The sequence below is a fragment of the Mustela putorius genome, unplaced genomic scaffold (genome assembly GCF_011764305.1).
Source record: "Mustela putorius furo isolate JIRA1106 unplaced genomic scaffold, ASM1176430v1.1 tig00003853_pilon_pilon_pilon, whole genome shotgun sequence".
Lineage (NCBI taxonomy): Eukaryota > Metazoa > Chordata > Mammalia > Carnivora > Mustelidae > Mustela > Mustela putorius.
This window is the reverse complement of record NW_025422005.1, coordinates 8,642,875-8,663,378: the sequence shown is the minus strand read 5'-3', so window position 1 is coordinate 8,663,378 and position 20,504 is coordinate 8,642,875. Positions and strand designations below refer to the sequence as shown.

Genomic DNA, 20,504 nt, shown 5'->3' with positions numbered 1-20,504 from the left:
CTTCAGAGCGTGTACGAGAACTTAAGTAAGTGAACCAAGAGGTAAGCTTGACACTCCTCTTGTACTTTGGACACATCCTCTTCCCTGACAGACTGGTCACTCTCACCCTGTACTTAGTAGCTCCCTTCTAAGTACAGGAGGAAAAGGTCAGGACAGAAGTTAGAGATGAAGAAAAAAACCTACTTCTGTTTCCAACAAAAGGAAGAGAGTGGGCGGGGCGAGCGGAGAGCTCACGACAGCCTGTGGCCACCACAATCCTTGCACACGTTTAGATGGGTCAGAAAAACGTGGAAACAACACTCCTGGGGACAAGCGAGCCACGGACACCCTCTTCACAGACCCCACCAGTGTGTACCACTGCCATGCCCACTAACCTGTCCTGGTCCACAGGCCAAAATCCACAGCCTCAGGAAGGCGAGCTTCCCGCATCTCTGAGATCCCCTTTCCACTTTTTGGGCTGCTACACGCTTGCAGACTATCTCCTCTCTCTAGATTTGCTCAGGGGCTCCATTTTGAGTTGAGCAAAGAGAACTTACATTAAAACAAGGAAAAGGAAAAACAAAGCGATTTTCTGATCCTCACACCAGTTTCCCCGCACTGCATTCAATCACGTCTCCGCACTCACCAGGGAGAGGCCTGTGAACATGACTCGAGCTTTAGTCTATCAAAGACCCCACAGTAACATATTTTAAAGCTTCAACTTGGTGTCTGTTACACACTAGCCAGACGGGAGCTGTAAATGTCATTCCATTTGATCGGTGTGAGCCTTACAGCAACCCTGGAGAAGTACCTTTCCCACTTTTCCTTTTCTTTAAGATTTTATTTACTTATTTGAGAGAGGGAGTGAGAGCGAGCATGAGCAGGGGGAGAGGCAGAGGCAGACCTCCCACGGAGCAGCGAGCCCAACGTGGGGCCCACAACCCTGGGATCATGACCTGAGCCGAAAGCAGAATCTTTACTGACAAGAGCCACTCAGGCATCCCTTACCCGGTTTTCCTAAAGAAACTGAGGCTCTGAATTTCAGTGGCTTGTTCACATAGCTCGTAAGTAATGCAACAGGATTTGAAGCCAAAGCCAATGCCACTGTCACTACGTCACTACATCACTACATCATGGCCACCTCCAAAAAGCTTCATAAACCTAAACAATTAGCTGGGATAAAGCACACTCACCAGCAGCATAGTCTTTTTCTTTCTCATATTTAACAGTTCCCCTAAAATCTATGGCAATACAGCCACATACTAAAGGTACCCTGCCATAATAATCAGCGTCATGTGAGAGAACATATTTCCTTTTACACATAATTAGTACAAAGCCATCTGGGCATTATGTTTTATTATTCTTAGTACAACAAAATGAATATAAAAAAAAAAACACACAAAAAACCAGAAATGCCATCTGCAGTAGCAAACTTTACCAAAAAGAGATACACGCACGCACTTACCTTTCAGAAGCGCGACAGAGAGCTGATCGGTGTTCAGGTTATTGACGTATTTTCCCAGATAGGTATTGAGAACCCAGGCTACAAGACCTTCCAACATGACTATATCCTCAAGACAAGGTGTTTAAAAATCATGGATCATTCTTTACTTCTCCCTCTCATGGTCATAGAAGAACCTAAGGAAGAAAAAGAAAAAAAGGAAATCAACAGAAAACCAGATGATTTTTTTTTTTAAGATTTTACTTATTTATTTGACAGATAGAGATCACAAGTAGGCAGAGAGGCAGGCAGAGAGAGGAGGAAGCAGGCTCCCCGCTGAGCAGAGAACCCCGATGCGGGGCTCAATCCCAGGACCCTGGGGTCATGACCTAAGCCAAAGGCAGAGGCTTTAACCCACTGAGGATGATTTTCTAAGCTGGCTTCCTATGCTACCTTCCCTAAAGGTGGATGAATGAAAAGCACAGATTTAAAAAAAGATGGGGGGACCAGTACTGTAAGACCCCGTGTTAGCCAAGGATCAAACAAACATGTTCTCACACAGCTACAAGGAACAGTCATGTATAAATATACCAAACATACCTACAATTCCAAATTGTCTCTCCTTTCGGTGTAACTGATCATTAAACTGCTTGCCTTTAGTAATTCACCTTGGCATTAGACTGTCCTGGTCAGAGCTTCTCATCCAAGTGTAACTGGGCAATGTCTAGACACATTTTTTTTTAAAGATTTTATTTATTTATTTGACAGACAGAGATCACAAGTAGGCAAAGAGGCAGGCAGAGAGAGAGGGGGAAGCAGGCTCCCCACTGAGCAGAGAGCCCAATGTGGGGCTCGATCCCAGGACCCTGGGATCATGACCTGAGCCGAAGGCAGAGGCTTTAACCTACTGAGCCACCCAGATGCCCCACTAGACACATTTTTTATTATCATGACTGGGGTTACTACAGGTATCTCGTGAGTAGAGACCATGGAAAGAGCTAAACACCCTGCAATGCACAAGACAGCTCCCCCATAGCAAAGAATCATCCAGCCCAAATGTCAACAGGGCTGAGGCTGAAAAATACTGTCTTTAAAAAAAAAAAAAAAAAAGTAAGAAAGAAAGAAAAACCCTGTCCTAGATTAAGGCAAAAATGCCCTAAGAGATTTCAATGAACATATTCTACAATGATCCTCTTTAAGCCTTCTCTAATTCAAATGTGCAAATTTGTTCATCAAGATCATTCATAAAATAACATAAATGAAAGGGAGAAGGCAGAGGTTTATCACTGTTCTCAAAAGTTTCTGAAACTGCGGGTGCCTGGGTGGCTCAGTGGGTTAAAGCCTCTGCCTTTGGCTCAAGTCATGATCCCAGGGTCCTGGGATCGAGCCCCGCATTGGGTTCTCTGCTCAGCGGGAAGCCTGCTTCCTCCTCTCTCTCTGCCTGCCTCTCTGCCTGCTTGTGATCTCTGTCTGTCAAATAAATAAAATCTTAAAAAAAAAAAAAAAAGTTCTGGAACTGCATTACAGGAACTCAGGCACCAGACGATGCTGATACAATGAACTACCTTAGTCAGCAACACAAATACAAGAAATTCTCTGGTTCCAACTACAGTATTTACATCCACTACTGCTTTACCACTACCTGTAAGAAAACTGTGTTTATTAGCATTGCAAAAAAATATACACGTTACTTTTAGTATTGTATTAAGTTATCATGAGGGAACTTGAGACATAAAAGTTTCAATGTGCTCTGAAATTGCTCCACTAGCTAGCAGATCCCAGTTAGAACTGTGAGTTCCAAATCCTGCTCTGAGGCAAGCACATCAGACACCAGCCCACCATGCAGGACACTCCGGATTTGCTATGGCATGTGTCCCACTTGGAACCAGCCCTTTCAGGATCCTTTCCAGGCACTCTGCCCCACCCCCACTGATTCATCTTAGTGCCAGAAAATACACTTATCCCAAAAGAAAGGCCATTACCCAACGAAGACCCAAAACGCAAGGCCCTGTAAGAGTTAAATGAACCTTCAGGAAACACTGGCTTTTATTCGTCAACAGTGACTTGCACTTGCACTTTCCTTTTTATTTGCTATCAGTGACAGTAAAAATAAACAAGTAAATAAATAGCATTTGATGAAATACTGATTTCTTTTCAAAAAATTTTAAGCCATATTTTGTGTAAAACTAAGAATTTGCTAGTTATTGGATACATTTATTTAAAGGAGAGGTTATAAGAACAAACTCTTAAAAATAAATGTTTAACAATCTGGTAAAATAAACACTTCTATATTACAACTTCAAACAAGTAAATCTGTGAGAACAAAATATGAATCTGACTTATTCTAGTATTACTATGTAGACTCCAAACACACTTAGACGGAGCCAAAATCAGAGTGCTCTTTATTTTTGAAGTTAATGCCATTGCCTCCACCCCTAAAATGCCAGCAAACTCTCTATTAAGTGCCAACTACAAATACTCTCCCAGTAGAGGGAGAAACTGTCAGGTGGTACCCAAGATCCGGCTGGACGCTACTTCCCCTGAAGGTGGAAGAGTGCAAAATACAGATCAAGGAAAAGATGGGGTGAGAAGCACTGTAAATGCCCTGGTCAGTAAATTAATACTCAAGCCAGAAGGAGTCTATTAGCTCAGCTAAGCATCTAACCCAGGCTTGAAGCCACTTCAAGGATTCCCTTAAGGAATCCGGTGTCAGGAAGGGCCGCCAGACTGGCTAGAATCCCAAAGTGTTTACACTCGGGTCCACCAGGGCTTCCAGGCAGTCAGTCGCCTGGCACTAACTCGCACCTGACCTCGCCTAATCGGTGGGGTAGGTGACACTGGGGATCAGGGCTCAGCCCACGGGCGGGCAGACAGCCGGGCATGACCTTGAGCCAGGCCCCTCCCTCGAGGGGCGGCCAAAGCTGGGAGTAGGGACAGGCAAAGGGACCAGAGCGCTGCTCCCCGAGCCGGCCGGGCCCGAGCGCTGTGGGAGTCAGAGAGCTCAGAGAATTCGGGACCAGAGGGGGCCTCGGGCCCCACAGGAATGGGACTGCCCTGAAGGCGAGGGTCCCACAGCCCTTCCTCCATCCACTCCGTGGGCTCCAGGGAACCGAGACCCCAACACCCAGATAGAGGCCGGAGGAAACGGCGCCTGGGGGCTGGGGTCCCGCACCTGAAAGCAAGGACTCAGCTTGGGTGTAACCCTGGGGAGCGGGGGTAAAGACTGGCTTGAGGCCTGAAGTCCCCAACCCACAGCGTAACCCCAGAAGGCTGGTGGGTGGTTGAAACACTGTGGCGAACTGACCAGCGCCCCCGTTCTCGGGCGTGCGGGAGAGGGGCTGCACACGGGTCCCGCACAGAGACCGTGGCTCAGGCGGGGAGACGCGGGCTGACACCGTCCCCGAATCCCCCGGCAACAGACTGCTGGGACCCCGGAAAGGGTGCCGGGTCCGGTGGGGACCCGGACTCCCAGGGCAAGGACGCCGGGGTCCCGAGAAGCCAGGCAGCTCCAAGCCTGTCAGTCCCTGGGGTGCCCGTCGGGGCTCGCGTGCAGGGGCTCGCCATGAGGGCAGCGGGCTCGGGGCTGTCGGGAGCACGGTCGCCCCCGGGCCCCCGGAGAAGCTCAGACCGCGGGAGGGCCGGACGCCGGGCTCCCCGGGCTCCCAGCGGCGCGCTCCCCGCGGGCGGGCCCGGGCCCCGGATCCGAAGCGGAGCCGGGACGACAGACAACAGGCTCACGGCCCACCTGCAGTCTCCGACCCTGCGTGTCGCCCGGCGTCGCCCCGCCTCGGCCCGTACCTGTCTGTGTCCCGGGCCGCCCGCCTAGCCCGGCACTGCGCGGCGCTTCCTCTCCCGGCTCCTCAATGGCGCTGGCCGGCGGCGCTCCGGCCCGGCCAGACCCGACCAATCGAGCGGGCGACGTGCCGGAGCCTGGCCAGCCGAGCGCCGAGTCATCGAGGAGGCGCCCCCTGCCGCCCGCGGCCGCTCGCGGCGGCGGCTGCTGCTGCGGCTGGAACCCGAGAACCGCCCAAGGAGCCCGCAACCTACGGGGCTGGGAGGAGACGGAGTCCCACGGGAGGGCAGGGTCACAAACTCGTGTGGCTTCAACAGTCTTGGAACCCAGCGTTCTTCCTCCATCTGGCCCACTGACAGTGGGTTCCCCACTCAGTAGCCGCAGGGGTCTGCTAAAACATAATTCAGACCAAGCCACTTCCTTGCTTAAATCGGCTTCCCCCCAATGCTTGAATTAAAACCCGGCTCGCTCTGGCTAGATCTGATCCATTCCTGTTTCTGCCACTCTCTCTGGCTCCCTGCCTTCAGCAGCCTTCAGTTCCCCCCTAAAAGGACCCTGTGCTTTTGCCATTCTCTCTACTTAGGATGCCTTTTCCCGGGATCCCTACTGTCCGGTAGAAATACATGCCACACATACAAGATACATCATAATTTTTAATTTACTATTTGGTACATTTTTAATGAAGAAAAAAGTGAAAATGAGTAATGTATTTCATTTAATTCAATATGTCCAATACATGATCATCTCAACCTGTAGTCAACAGAAAAAAGAATCAATGAGATATTTTAAGGGGTTTTAATAGTAAATTTTTAAAATTTAGTCTGTATTTTATACTTACGGTGCATCTCAATACGAACCAGCCACAGTTCCCAGCCATAAGTGGCTGGTGGCTACAGAGCAACCTTGGATAGTCCTACAGTCCATTCCTTCTGGTTTCAAATATTCCACTCCAGAGAGCATTTCCTTACCATCTTATCTAAAGTTCCCTTCAACCATCACCCAGTTGTGTTTTCTTCACAGACCTTAATGCTATTTGAAATTATCTTATTTGTTTATACTTGCCTTGTCACCTTTCTCCACCTTGAAAGTTCCCTGAAAGCAGTGATTTTATCTTTTTCACAAATGCCTCTCCAGCACCTAGACATTGCCTAGCACAGAAAAGACTCATTTAAAAGTGTTATATGTGAATGAAGGAATAAATGAACAAATTAGCAGGTCATCCTGCCTTAGCTGCAGAAGGACAGGAAGAAGACCTCAGGCTCATAAAAAATCAAAAGATACAGGAGACATAATGGTAAGTTTGCAACAGTGTATTTGCTGTAGTGATTATCAGCTCTCGTGATGCTGAGCTAATGAAGGTGACTATGGGCTGCACATACCTGGCAAGATCTGAGTTCCTCTGGAGTGGGAATAACCTATCCAAATCTCAGTCCTGAGTCCACCTGGGGGCTAAGGTTTGGGTATAAAACCTCAGACTCCATAGACGGAAGGCAAAAGAGAAGGAGCCCGTTAGAGAAGAAGGTTCTCAGAGTCCAGATCTTCTAGCACAGAAACATCTGGCTATACCTGAGGAGTTTATTAAAAATGCAGATGCAGGGGCACCTGGGTGCCTCAGTGGGTTAAAGCCTCTGGCTTCCCCTCAGGTCATGAACCCCGGGTCCTGGGATCGAGCCCCGTATCAGGCTCTCTGCTCTGCAGGGAACCTGCTTCCTCCGCTCTCTGCCTGCCTCTCTGCCTGCTTGTGATCTCTGTCAAATAAATAAATAAAATCTTTAAAAATAAATAAATACATAAATAAAAATGCAGATGCATGGACACCACTCATTCAACTAGTATTACTGAGTCTTTGGGCCCTCACTTTGGAATCTGTGAAGGTATGTTTACCAGACGGCAATCCTCCTACTAAATATTTACCCAAGGGATGCCTGAGTGGCTCAGTCGGTTAAGCGGCTGCCTTCAGCTCAGGTCATGATCCCAGGGTGCTGGGATCGAGCCCGGCGTCGGGCTCCCTGCTCAGCAGGGGGCTCTCTCTCTCTCACTATATATATATATGTTTTGTACTAAGTCTTCAAAATTCATTCAGTATTCTGCATTGCGATGTAGTGCACACATCTCAGTTTGGACTAGTACACTCAGATGCTCAATAGCCACACATGCCTAGTGGCTACTGTATTTGACAGCACCAGTCCAGAGTCTCTTGGGAAAATGCAGACAGGCCGGTAGCTCAGTGGGTTAGGCATCTGCCTTGGGCTCAGGTCATGATTCTGGGGTCCTGGGATCGAGTCCCACATCGGGCTCCCTGCTCAGTGGAGAATCTGCTTCTTCCTCTCCCCCTCATCCCACTCGTGCTCTCTCCCTTCCTCACTCTCTCAAATGAATAAAATCATGAAAGAGAGAGAGAGAAAAGAAAGAGGAAAAAAAGGAGGGAGGGAGGGAGGGAGGGAGGGAGGGGGGATGGGAGGAAGAAATGCAGACAAGCCCTATGGGAAGGACAAGGCTAGACCACAGCTCAGGGCCAGCCCCTCATCTTACAGCAGGAAGCTCTGAGCTCCAGGCGGGGACAGTGGCTGCTTTAGGTTCACACTGCAGGTACCTGGGGACAGGATCCTGGGACTCCTCACCCTTAGCTTTACCCCAAGCAGCCTCTCCACTCAACCTCCTGGCTTGCTAGATCTGCCCTGCTTGTCCCCTTTTGACTACGGAGCTCCAGGCTGTCCCGGGAGAGAGAAAGTACTTGCCCTTTAAATCCAGGCGTAGTTGATTTTCTTGGGAAATTCTAAAGGGCTGGTTATCAAGAGCCTCCCACAGGAACAGGCCGTCCTCTAGACTAGATTCTAGATAAGTATCAAACCTCCGCCCTGCCCCTAGGTGTCCTCCTCTGCAGAGCGGGGATAATGGGTACTTGGCCTATCTCCTAAGGCAATAATGGAGATCAAATAATTGAAGGCTGTCAGGGCGCTGGGGTGACAGCGGTCAGTGATGGCATCTGACTTCTGGTTTCGGCTCAGGTCTTAATCTCAGGGTCCTGGGATGGCCTGCTACCTTGGTCTCTGTGCTCAGCGTGAATCTTCTTGTCCCTCTCTCTGTGTTTCTCCACCCGCCAAATAAATACATTTCCCAACTCTTAGACTAGGCAACTTAAGGAACATCTCATACTCCCCGGACCCTCCTACATACTGAAGCGTAAAACCCAACATCCTTTCCAGTGGCTTCTAAAGCAGCCCTCAGGACCTCCTGTCCTGCCCCACCCCCGAGGCCCAAGGCTGTACCGCCCTCTCTTCACTCAAGGCCTCTGCTCAAACAGCATCTCCTCCAAGAAGCTTTCCCCAACCCACCCAGCTAGCTAAAAGCACCCCAGCCCCCCAGCCCCGTCCCTGTTGCTGCTTTTTTCTTAGCACTGCCCGTCACCTGGCACGGCCTACATGTGTTTCTTTACAGTCTGTCCTAGCATGTCAGTTCTGGACAAGGACCTTGGCTGCCCCAAACTCTCGCATCCCCAGCACCTACCTACACACAAAACAGCAACTACCATTTACTGAGCACGTACTATGTGCCAGGCGTAATTCTAAGTGTTTTACAGACAGTAACTCAAGTAATCCCTCACTCTGAGGGAGGTACGATTTTAATCCTAATATTTCAGCAGATAAGGAGGCTGAGGCACAGAGAAGTTAATTAACAACCCCCCAACCCAGGTCACATGGGAAGTGGTCACACCTGGGCACACAGGTTTTGGGAGGGGGACCCCCAAGTCTTGACTTCTCTGTTAGTGCGCCAGAGCACCCCACAGCAATGATGATGGCATGAAGATTACATGGAGAAGAAACAGTCACCATGACCCCCGCTGCCCACCCCCCGCACTGGCCCGCTTCAGCCAAACCACTTGTTCCATCATGGTTAACAAAGAAAAAGAGGCAGGAGGGGCTGCATGTGGCCCGTTTTACCCGATCAGACAAATTTACCCCCTCTGATATTGTGTTTTAATTGTTTTTTTTTTTTTAAGATTTTTATTTATTTATTTATTCGTTTGAAAGAGCACAAGCAGGGGGAGAGGCAGAGGGAGAAGCAGACTCCCCACTGAGCTGGGAGCCCAACATAGGGCTCGATCCCAGGACCCCTGGGATCACGACGTGAGTGGAAGGCAGACATCTAACCATCTGAGCCACCCAGGCGCCCTGATCTTGTGATTTATAATAAGAACTACCTATTTGGTCTCCATCCTCTGTTTCTGGCCCTTAAAAGGCTTCAAATTTCCTAACTGATCAGAGCAATGGGAGCATTTTTTGTTCTTATGTTGGGCCCTGCGTACTCAGTTCGGGAAAGTGCTTAAGTCACAAAGATGAAAGGAGTGTCTTGTTATTCCCGACAAACCCGTTTCAACCACAGCTGAGTAGATGTTACTGGGGTAACTGGAGGAAAGCTGCTGAGCATGGGGGCTGGTTGCCAAGGAAACCAACCATGGGATCAGAAGGCGGGAACCCCTCACCTGCACCTCTGGGCTGGGGAGAGGGGCTGGAGGTTGACTCCATCACCAATGGCCAATGAGTTCATGGACCATGCCCATCTAATGAAACCACCATAAAGACCCAAGAGGACAGGGTTCGGCCAGCTTCAGCATTGGTGGCCACGCGAAGAAGCTGGGAGGGTGGCCGATGTAGGGGACCATGGAAGCTCCAGCCCATTCCCACCTTGCCTTATGCATCTCTTCCCACTGGCCGTTCCTGAGTCCGAGTTACAGGCTTTGTAAGAAACCGGTAATCCAGTGAGTAAACAGGTGTCCGGAGTTCCATAGGCCGCTGTACAGATGAATGGAACCGAAGGAGAGGGCTCGTGGGGAAGCTCTGGTTTATAGCCGGGGAGCCTGAAGCACAGGTGAGACCACTTGCCCGGGTGACTGGTGTCTGAAGTGGGGGGCGGGCTAGTGGGGCCGAGCCCCTCGACTGCTGGGTCCAGTGCTCCCGCCAGGTAGAGCATCAGAACGGAGTTCGTTTTGGAGGGCGCCTCGCCGGTGTCTGCGGAGAACTGGGGAATTGCCGGGTGGCGTGGAAAACACTCCAGACCCTCTCTGGTTGATGTCCTGTCTGTCGCCTGCCTCAGCCGCAGAGCTGAGTAGTCACAGAACCGTTATGAGTCCCCAAGCCTGAAATGCGTACTAGACGGCTCTGTACGGGAGGGTTGCCAGCCCTGCTCTAGGGTACGGGTAGAGGAGAGGGCAGGGCTGTGGGAGGAGAAGTCCAGGAAATCACCGAGAATGAGGAGCGTCGTTCTGAGGGAGTGACCGTGACCCAGGAAAAAGGGTGAGTGACCCAGGGGTTGGCTTAGTGAATTCAAGGCCCAGGGTCTCTTCTCTCCCTCCCGGCCTTTACATGAACCCCGTCTGCCTGCAATCTCTCCCCATCCTTTGTTCTGGAAAACTGCTCCTGCCTCAGAAACAGGTCAAAGGTCACATCCAGAACTATCCCCTGGCTGTATGTGTGTGGGGAGGGAGGGGCAGAGGCTCACCCCCTAAGTGAGAAGGGGTGCTACATGTGAACAAGGAGATCTGTAGAGACCCTGGCTCACCCCAAGAGCAGTGCCTCACCCCAAGAGTCAATGACACTGAGGGACAGGGCTGATGAGGGCATAGTCAAGAGGCCGGCGGGGGGATTCTGGTCCCAAGGGAGTGGCCAGGCTCTCAGCAAAGCTCAGCTGTGCTTTGGGGGAGCTTCCAGGGTCCGGACACAGCACGGGCCAGTCAGCCCCGTGACCCGGACTCCATCTCTCCCTACACATGGGCGGCAGGCAAGTAGGACCACGGGCGAACCCCAGCTCAGACCCGAAGCCAGAGCCAGGAGCCCGTGTGTGAAACAAACAGGAGGTTTATTGAGAAGCGGGAATGCTGTCCAGTATATACAGTACAAACTCTGTCTTGGGATCCACACAAACCTGGGAACTGAGGCCACATCCAGAAAGGGCCTCCTTGCAATTCAGAGCTGCCCTGGGAAAGAGCAGGGAGGCTGAGGTCGTCCCAGGACGGTCCACCAGGGGGCAGACACGCTCCATCACTGCCCGGCGTCCTGCACCGGCGGGGAGCCCGGCCAGTCTGGACTCCCAGGGAATGCGGATTTCGAGGAAGCTTTTACTTTCTCTTCATGGTAAAGGCTGGACTCTCCCACCCTCCAAAAGTTCAGCTGCCAAGTCCAAGTCCAATGGTCTTCTTCAGCAAGAGATCCAAGTACCTGGGACCCAACTGGCTTCTCCAGGAGTCCCCTGCTCCTTCCAGAATCCAGTGAGGGCCACAAGCCATGCTCTGTGGGACTCCGGGCATGGACTGGGGGGAGCAGACGGACTCTTCAATGGAGAAGAATGGTTTGACAAAATTACTGATTGCAGCTGCCTCGGGCAGGCCATTCAACCCCACAACATGGCTACACAGACCAGCCGCGCACGACAGACACACGGACACAAGGCTGGCTCTCAGCACCCTATGTCCACCTGAGATCACGGCAGGCACAATACCCAAGTGGTCCCGTGCTTTCCCTGGGGCCTGGGACTCCAGGAACAGCGAGGGGGGCCGAGGCGAAGAGGAGCCCCTCCTCGGGAGGCAGAGCAAGGCCCATGAGGTAGGAGGAGAGACGGCTGTGGGCCTCAGGCATCTCCAGGCCCTGAAATTCCCTGACCGGGGTGTGGCCTTGCACAAACTCAAAGTTTGGCTTTGTCCTTTCCTTGGCTTGTTGGCCTGCATGGCGCTTTTTTATTTTTTAATTGCCCCATGCTGAAGTTGGCAGATTTTCGGCTAGAAGTCTGCCATCTTGCCCCAGCTACAGGACTCACATAGCTTGGCTCTCGGGGGTTCTGATTCTCCCACCATCGTGCAAGAGGTGAAGCTGGCAGGAATGGATCTGGAGATGGTACCAGCGAATGTGGGGAGGTGGGGCGACCCCGGTCCCCTGCAGGTGCTGCCACCCCCTCCCTGCACAGGACCATCCGATCCATGACACACACCCCCGCACCGCCCGGCCCCCGCTGGAACCATCCTGTGGTCTCGGCACTCAAGGCCCAAGCACTGCTCCTTTTCCACGGCCCCTTCTCCGGGGACCACTCACGCAGCGTCCGTCTTCCCCGGTAGGCCACACTGGAAGGCAGGATGCTGGGGCCTCCCAGGGAGCCAGAGCTGGGCAGCACCCAGGGATCAGAAACAAAATGAGGGCTGCAGAAGCCCAACTCACAGAACCAGCTGGGGGGCAGCTCTCAGAGCGGCGGGGTCTGGCCCCAGGCTGGCCGGCACGTCCGTGTCCAGCGAGCCTTCTGAGAAGGACACACACCGCGACAGGAGCGGTTTTCCACAATTCTTCTGCCAGTAGACGAGAGGAATTCTGAGGCGGTGGTGGCCACTAAAGGAATTTGGCCCAGAAAGAGCTAGAGTCCTGCGGGTGGGAGGCCCAGGAGGACCAGGGAAGAGCCCACCGTGGCTGAGACGTGACTCGCACCAGTCTGGCTAACTGGGCATCATCCCAGCGTCAGGCACGCCAAGGGGCAGTGGCTTGTCCTCTGGGCTCGCCAGCAGAGTCTCTGGGGCCCCCGGCTGGGACTGAAAAGGGCATTCTTCCTTGGAGAAGGGGACCTGCTCGTCATCTGGGGAAACGGAGGGGCTGGCGCCCACGTCCCCCTTCGTGTAACTGGCCTGTGAGGTGCACTGAGAGGCGTGGTCGGAGCTGCTGCACACATTCACGATGCAGGTGACGTTGACCTGGGTCCCGTGGCCACCGGAGGAAGTCTCTGCTGAACAGAAGACGGGGGAGGGGCGGTCAGTAGGGGGTTCCTGGAGTGGAGGAGGTCGGCCAGGCCCGTCTGCTGCCCAAGAGACACATTAAGACAAAAGGGTCAAGAAGAGCGCCGAGCCGGAGCCTAGAGGCCACGGTTCTAGCCCAGCTCTGCTGTGTAACCTCGGGCGAGTCGCTTAACCTTCATGTGTTCGTTTCCTCGTCTGTCAAATAATTTCCCACTCACATCAACCCCACAGATGGGAGGAGCCAGTTACATAAAGCCGGTGAAGGTTCTCGGAGCACAAAACACACACCCCGCAAAGAATTGGAGAAGCGAGCAGGGACCGGAAGCCAGGCGGAGTTCTCTTCCCGGACCTGCAGGAAGCCTTGGCAGTCCTGGCGGGACCAACCAGGGAAAGACCAGACTCCTCTGTCAGTGGCCCCTTATCTGCTGGCTGCCAAGTCCACATCAAAGGGTTTGGAAATTGCTCCCTTATGGAGATGCAACTTTGACCTTGACATTGCCTTTATTCCTAGCAGCTCCTGTTTCCTCCACATAGGGCTGCCTCTGTGATTTCATAGATCTGGGATTCCAGAATGGGGTGGGTGGTGGACTGTCCCCATCACTGAAGCCAGGAGGTCTGGGGCAGGTTCACGCGCACCTTCCTGCCCGGCCCTGTGGGCACCTGCGTTTCCTAACTCGGTGAGGGACGAGGGGCTAAGTATAAGGGGCTGGATGCGCGCAAGCCTCTCTAAGAGGGGGAGCTGCCCCTGCTGTCCTTGCGGGGACGTGCCAAGTAGCCAAGCATGCAGGGGAGGGCTGCAACTCTGGGGAAGCCTGAGAGCAGGATGGAGACAGCCAGCTGCTCTGCTCAGAACAGCCACAAAGAGGCCAAGCGAGGGAGGGCTGAACTCATTGGGCCGGAAGGAAATTTCCACCCTGGTGAATGAGACACTGCCGGGGCGGATGGGTGACCACGAAGGGGGCACAGCCACATGTTCCCACAGGAGAGGGAGGTGCTGGGGTGGGCGGAGAGAGGGGGAGAGCCGAGGTGACACCAGAGAGCAGGGGTGGAGGGTAGAAGAGGTGGACGGCCGTGGTCAAGGATCCACGTGTGAGCCAAGGAGGAAGCCGCAGCAGGATGACCGTGGAGATGCGGCTAGGCAATCGGAAAGATGAATCCCAGAGATGGACAAAAACCACGAGTTTATATCTGGGGCTCCGTTTGCTCATTCAACGAAGGTTTAGGACCACAAGCTACGCCCCTTCCTGGGGGGGCTCTCAAGCTGGGGTGGGGCACCAGCAAGACATCAGAATGACTAGGGCAGCCTACGGCAGGGGGCACGGGTGGTGCCCCTTGGTGCGGGCGGCAGTCGGGGGCGGTGGGTGGCAGTCCTAGAACAGGTGACAGGGAGGAAAGATGGTGCAGCCCTGCCAAGGCGAGGCCATGCTCCTCTCCAGATGAGGAAACTGAGGCTCAGAAGGGTTAAGGAGTCTGTCAGTACAGTACATCCAAAGAAGGCCCAGGCTTTCTTGGGGGAGACCCCGGAAGGGCCTCCCTCCACTGTGGGCTCTGAAGCTTCTTGCCACGGGTGACCCCTGCCATGGACCAGGCCCAGGGCAAAATGCATTCTGTGTGGCTTCTCCAGAACCCACGAGGTCCCCGCAATCCTGAAGCCCCAGGCCCAAAGGGACTGGACAATGGGCCACAGTGAGTGGAGCCCTGAAGACACCCATTTCTTCATCTAGCTTTGCACCCCAGGACTCTGGAGCCTGAGTACCCAGGGGGTCTTCCTGGCTAGCTGTGTGCCCCTGAACAAATGCTTCAACCTCTCTGGGCCTCAATGTCCTCATCTGTAAAACATAATAGGTCTTAATATGAGCATATTTAATGTTATATAGTAACTTATATAATATACAAGAAACTATATAATATGTAACTATGTGATAATACATGTATAAAAATATTTAATTATATATAAATAAATATAAACTTATACACAAATATATAAATATTTAATTATTTATATTTAATTATAAATATTTAAATATATGTTTATTTATATATTATAACATATAGGAAAACTCCCTTCCTAGATATCAGGGACTCCAAGGACAAGCTGGGATTGTGTAGAAGGGAAGGTGTTCCTGGGGAAAGAAACCACACGGGCAAAGGTAGGCAAGATTTTCTGGGCTCAGAGAAATGAAAGAGGTCTGTGGCTCGTGTTGCACCCGAGGGAGACAAGGCTGGCGGGTGACAGAGAGCTGGAGGTGGGGGGTGGCAGGGAAGGAAGCCAGGTGGGTTCCCGCCTCTCACCTGAGCCGCCGGAGCCGGCCCGGGCCTCCCCGGACCCACTGGCCTTCTCGGCGCTTGGTGCCGGCGTCGGGGTCCTGGCGGGCGCCCCCCTGTCTGCGGTGCTGGCTGAGCTCTCCAGGGAGCTGCTGCTGGAGCTGGGGGCGGTGGTCAGCAGGTGCTGCTGTTCTGCGCCCTGGGCGCCTCGGGCGTCATCAGCCGGCAGGTGAGGCTGGAGGGGCGGGAGCGCAGAGCGCGGTCAGCCGGCTCCTCCTGCCCCTTCCTCCTTCTCACCCACCTGCCCCCCCCCACCCCGTGAGGTCAGCGTTGCGGTTGATGCCGCGCCCCGGCCCACGCGGGCACGGTCCCCCCACACACGGCGCTTTCAGGACGGTGGGAATCTGCACGGTTTCTGTCACCAGCGCCTGGCTGGCCTCCGGGAGCGTGAGCCGAGGACGGTGGGCCCGTGCGGCCCTGTCCTCCGAGCTGTCCTGGAGGTGGGGCAAGCCTTTCACCCTCGTTCTGCATCAGGGAAGCAGAGGCCTGGAGAAGGAGAGTGACTCTCCTAAGGTCACTCCAACGGCACGGAATGACGTGGCCCAGCCTAGCAGCCGAGAGCGCAGACTTGGGACAGACAAGAACACGTGGGTACAAATCATGGCTCCTTCACTTACTTAGCTGTGTGACCTGGACAAGTGCCCTAGCCCTTCTGTGCCTCCTTCTTTCGTATTATTGGGGGAGCATTAAAAACCTGGCTCCTAGGGTTGTTGCAAAGAGTAAACGGCTGACTACCTGCCACGTGCTCAGAACCATGCCTGGTCCACCGTGAAGGCCTGGGCCCGGGGTTCCTTACGTGAGGGCTCGGCACACTTACCACCACGAGCCGAATCTGGCCTGCTACTGTTTTTTGTACGTACAGGACACAAGCCAAGAAGGCGTCTTATATTTTTTAAATGGTTGGGGAAATGTTTAAATAATATTTTGTGACTTGCAAAATGTTCTGACGCGCAAGTGTTAGTGTCCATACACAGCCCCTTGCACTGGCTGACGTGTGTGGCTTTCCTCCTCCGGCGCCAGGCTTGAGTAGCTACGACAGAAACTGTACGATCCAGAAAGCCTGAAATATTTGCCATCTGGCCCCTTCAGGGACAATGTCTGCTGGCCCTTGCGTTGGATCCATCAATGCGGTGTAGACAGCCCTAGCTTAAGACCCTCAGCCGTGGGGTGCCGGCAAGTCTTTCCAGATTCCGCTCACCAAGCCTGCCCTGTGACTGCGCCTCCTACCTTCTTCCCACAGAAGAACACGAATGACACCAACCATAATAATAAAGTAGTAGCCAATATCTGAGGGCCATCCAGTGCCAAGGGGATGAAGTCCTTCCAAGACTCTATCTCGAAACTTCCAACTCTGCCAGTGTTGGCAGAGGAAGGACCCGAGGTCCAGACAGGTTGAGTTCTTTGTCCAACGCCACACAGTCAAGACATGGTCCAGGTGGGCTAAAACCGTGACCCCTTTCCTGAGTGTCTGGGTTTTCGGCTCTGGAGGCTCAAGACAATGAGGTGCTATCCAGGCACCCCCGCGGGGAAGCACATCAGAGCCTGTGGCCGGTCCACACCCCCTGAACAGGCACACAAGCACTCCTTGCCTTGGGGTTCTTACTGATTGCTGGATCCCAGAAAAAAGGGAGACAGAAGGGCTCATGTTCTCATTTGCTGCCCTTGGCCCCTGGCCTGGCAGGATGCAAGGGTCCGGTCGGGATGGCAACCACGGCAAATGAAGGGCGGGGGGGGGGGTGCGACCAGGAGGACAGAAGAGGAAGGGGGGTGGTGAGGGTCAAGACGGCAGGCCTCTGCTATAGGGACGGGGGTATGTCAGCCCCTGCTCCCCAGGAAAGGCTGGGACCCCTTGGCCTCATTCCTGCTCCCCGGGCTCCCCAGGGAGCAACAATTTCAAGTGTGCTCTGGGCAGCCCACTCACTCTAGCCAGCCCCCAGCCCCCAGCCCAGCCTACCAGGGCTACGGCCTCTCCCACAAATGAGCCTGCCCCAGCCCTCAATTCCCTGAGGCCGGCCCACTGTCATCAGACTGTAGGGTCTTTTTTATAAGCTATCCCTTGAGGACACGGAGTCCCAGAGAAGGTGAGTCCCCGGCTCCGTATCACAGGGCCGGTCTGGTCCGTGGCAGAGGCACAGAGAATCAGTGTAGCAGAGATGCTGCCTTCCTGGTTTACAGCCCCTGGCTTTGGAGGGATGGAGGGCATTTCAAGTGCAGGCTGAAGCTTGGCCCAGGTGGTCTGACTTAGGCCACTGGACAGCATTCTAACCCTGCTCCGACTTGGACGGGGAGGAGGAGGGACCGGAGGGCCATCCAAATGTCACTTCTCACTACCTCACTACCTCCAGAGAAGGGATTTTTGGGGCCAGTACCCTGCTCCTCTGCTCGTGGCTAGGGCTGGAAAGAACAGGAACCCCCAAAGGTCACAGTCCGCGTCCTTCCCCCCAAGCCACAAGTAGCAAAGTTCAAGTAGGCTCTGAGCGGGGAAGATGGATCCTGAGTTCTACCGCTTGGGCCGGGCGGGGAGTACTGAGGAGGCTCGCTCAAAAACACAGGACTGCAGACAGCCCGCCCTGATCATGGCCCAGCCCCGCCATGGGCAGGACAGAGCCCCCAGCCAGGCCCTCCAGAGTCCCACGGCTTCCGTGTTTGCCTGTGCGAGCACGTGCTCGTGAGGCTCACATCTGAATGTACAGGTGTGGGGGTGGAGGGTGTGAAGGGTGCACACACACCTGTCTATGGGGGGGAGGGGTGCATATCTGTGAGTGGGAAGTTCATGTGCGTGCTGGGGCTGGTGAGGAGAGGCCCTCCTAGGCTGGTGTGCCAGGCCACTCTCATCAGCTGTGTGACCTTGGGAAAGTTCCTGAACTTCTCTGAGCCCAAATTTCCTAGGCAAGACACCTGGGGCAATAATCATTCTGCCTGGGTTGGAGCCTGGGCTGTAGCCTAGGCTGTGAGACTCAGCAGTGCTCTGCTCCTCGCCTCACAAACATTCACTCTGCTGTGAAACGTGAGCCCTGCCGGGGCGTGTCTATGGGAGTGACTGTAGGTGAGCTCACACACGTGGATCTGCCGGCCTCTTCCGAACGGAGGGAAGCCACTGTCCCTCACGGAGCCTTGGTGTTACCCCTGCAGCAGGAGGGACAGGAGGCGCGGGGTCTCTGCACTTCCTACCCCAGCCCCCAAGCAGGGACAGCGGCCCACCGCCGAGGAAGAGCTGGGCACCGGCCAAGCGTGGGGGCACGGGTGGGAGAGGGGGCAGCAGAGGGCCCCGGCGGGGGTGAGGGGCAGGCCCACCCTAGGCGCGGGCAGAGGCCTGCGGATTCCCATGGAGCTTGCAAAACCCAGGCTCGGCCACTCACCCAGGTGTCTAACCTTACACGGGTCCCTGACCCTCCCTGGGTTCATCTCCTGAGCAGCAACACGCAATCGTGGTGGGGCTTCCCTCCCGAGGGATGCATGGGGGCACAGGCGAAGGGCCTGGCGGGGCTCCCGGGCTGCTTCCCCACTAAGTAGTGAGGAAGCTCTCGGGAGCCTGAACCCGGCCACAGTGGGAACGGTTGCAGTGTTGTGCGCAAACACCACCCATCAGAGTCGGGGTTTGTTGGGTTTTTTAGCAGCCCAGAGAGCCGGTTACCAGCACACCACTGGGCTCTTCGCTCAACCGCACTCAGCAAATAATCAAGTTATTCTCAGTGAACATGAAACTCAGGGAACGGAAAGGGGAAGTGGAGGCCACAGGGCCACGCCCAAGACACGTTTGCTGCCTCGACTGCTGGGAAACCCTTGGTGGGGACACGGGCTGCAGGAGCCGAGCGGCTGGCAGGAGCCGGGAGGGAGCCCTTGCTCTGCACCCTGCCAGGCAGCAGCTGTCAGTGCCCCTGAACCAAAACCAGAGGAGAGGAAGGCGTGGCCTTTGGGGGGGGGGGGTGGCGGCTGAGAAGCCCTGTGCATGTCTAAGCCCCTACGTTTGTCTGCAGCAACACTGCAGAGCAGATGGGCCAGAGACACACTGCTGTGTGACCTTGGGCAAGTCACGTTCCCCTCTGCAATTCTTTTCCTGCCGGCAACTTCAGGAGCTGAGATCAGTCTCTGCTCCTTCCCAAGGCCAATTCCCTGTGTAAACCTCGTGCTCTGGGCCACCAAGGGTGGAGCATTTCCCTAGCATGGTGGTTCTGGATCAGGGGCAATTCTGGCCTCAAGGTGACACTTAAGCAATATCCGGAAACAATTTCAGCTGTCATTCCTGAGAAACAACCAGTGATATTGGTGAACAGCCCCCAGAGCAGAGGACAGCTTCCCCCTACCCCTCAAACCTCCGTGACAAAGACTTATCTGGCCCCAGATATTAAAATGGCTGAAGTTGAGAGACCTTGACCAAGCAGGACTGGGAACACAGAGGGAGCTCCTCAGACTCTATTTCCTCATCTGTAAAGTGGGTTAAAAAAACCTCCCCTGCCTACCAGGTGGAGGTCACAGCACACACTGCTCTGGCTCATCCGGCACCCGTTCCCAAGCCCTGTCCCTCCCCTCCTCCCCCACAGAGGCTGGGAACAGCCAGGGGTGGTCCCACGGCAGGGCTCTGGCCAATAAGAAAAGAGAAGCCCACCCAGGGCTCCGGGGACAGTTCCTGACCTCCTGACCACTGCTGGCCTGGCCACGTTCCCCACTTCTTTCTGCCTCAGACCTGAAGGTCACATCCAGAGTGGGGCCCGCGATCTCACAAGGTAAGGCCACAAGCAAGAGAACAGAAGCTGACACGTGGAAGGGGGCAGAGCCGGGGGTCCTGCGGGCCTCACAGAAGGATGCACCTGAATGGTGCCAGCAGCTGACAGCCCCTCGACTCTCTGGGACGTGAAAAAGACAAACCCCCTTTGCTTTAAGTCACTTGCAACCGAACGTCTTCCTGAGGAGAAACCGATGAGCTACCCTGCCAGTGTTCTAGCAAAATCCTCACAGACCTCACTTTAGAAAAAAAGATCGAAGGCGAGCTGCTTTGGTCAGAACAGAGCGCAGGACGCAGGGCCCCAACCCCAACCCTCTACCCCGGAGACGACCCCCTGCCAGGCCCAGTCTGGAAGGCCAGGGCACCCCCATGAAGGAGATGTCTGTGAGGCCTCAGGGAGACGCTGAGAACTGCTGCCCCCAAGCGAGCCGCACAGCCCTTGCATGGGGCTGAGCAGACACTGTCCCCTTCCAAA

The 20,504-nt window shown here is 54.3% G+C and overlaps 2 protein-coding genes across 16 annotated transcripts in view; both read right to left on the bottom strand.

Annotated features, from left to right (window-relative positions):
- Positions 1 to 5,325, bottom strand: part of VPS13D (vacuolar protein sorting 13 homolog D) — a 253,025-nt gene extending 247,700 nt beyond the window's left edge. For all 12 annotated transcript variants that reach the window (XR_006601667.1, XR_006601666.1, XR_006601668.1 and 9 more), the window contains exons 1-2: positions 5,219 to 5,325; positions 1,445 to 1,617 (exon numbers count right to left, since the gene is read on the bottom strand). Coding sequence is in view for 9 of the 12 variants with exons in the window: in XM_045063766.1 (XP_044919701.1) it covers positions 1,445 to 1,541 (97 nt within the window). In the remaining 3 variants the exon portion in view is untranslated. The remainder of the gene's footprint in view (positions 1 to 1,444; positions 1,618 to 5,218) is intronic.
- Positions 5,326 to 11,050: 5,725 nt separating this feature from the next.
- The window catches only part of TNFRSF1B (TNF receptor superfamily member 1B), a 32,697-nt gene continuing 23,243 nt past the window's right edge, over positions 11,051 to 20,504 (bottom strand). For 2 of the 4 annotated variants that reach the window (XM_045063764.1, XM_045063762.1), the window contains exons 9-10: positions 15,274 to 15,481; positions 11,051 to 12,971 (exon numbers count right to left, since the gene is read on the bottom strand). In XM_045063764.1, the coding sequence (XP_044919699.1) occupies positions 12,688 to 12,971; positions 15,274 to 15,481 (492 nt within the window). In that variant the 3' untranslated portion in view covers positions 11,051 to 12,687. The remainder of the gene's footprint in view (positions 12,972 to 15,273; positions 15,482 to 20,504) is intronic. The other 2 variants (XM_045063765.1, XM_045063763.1) reach the window with 1 other exon arrangement.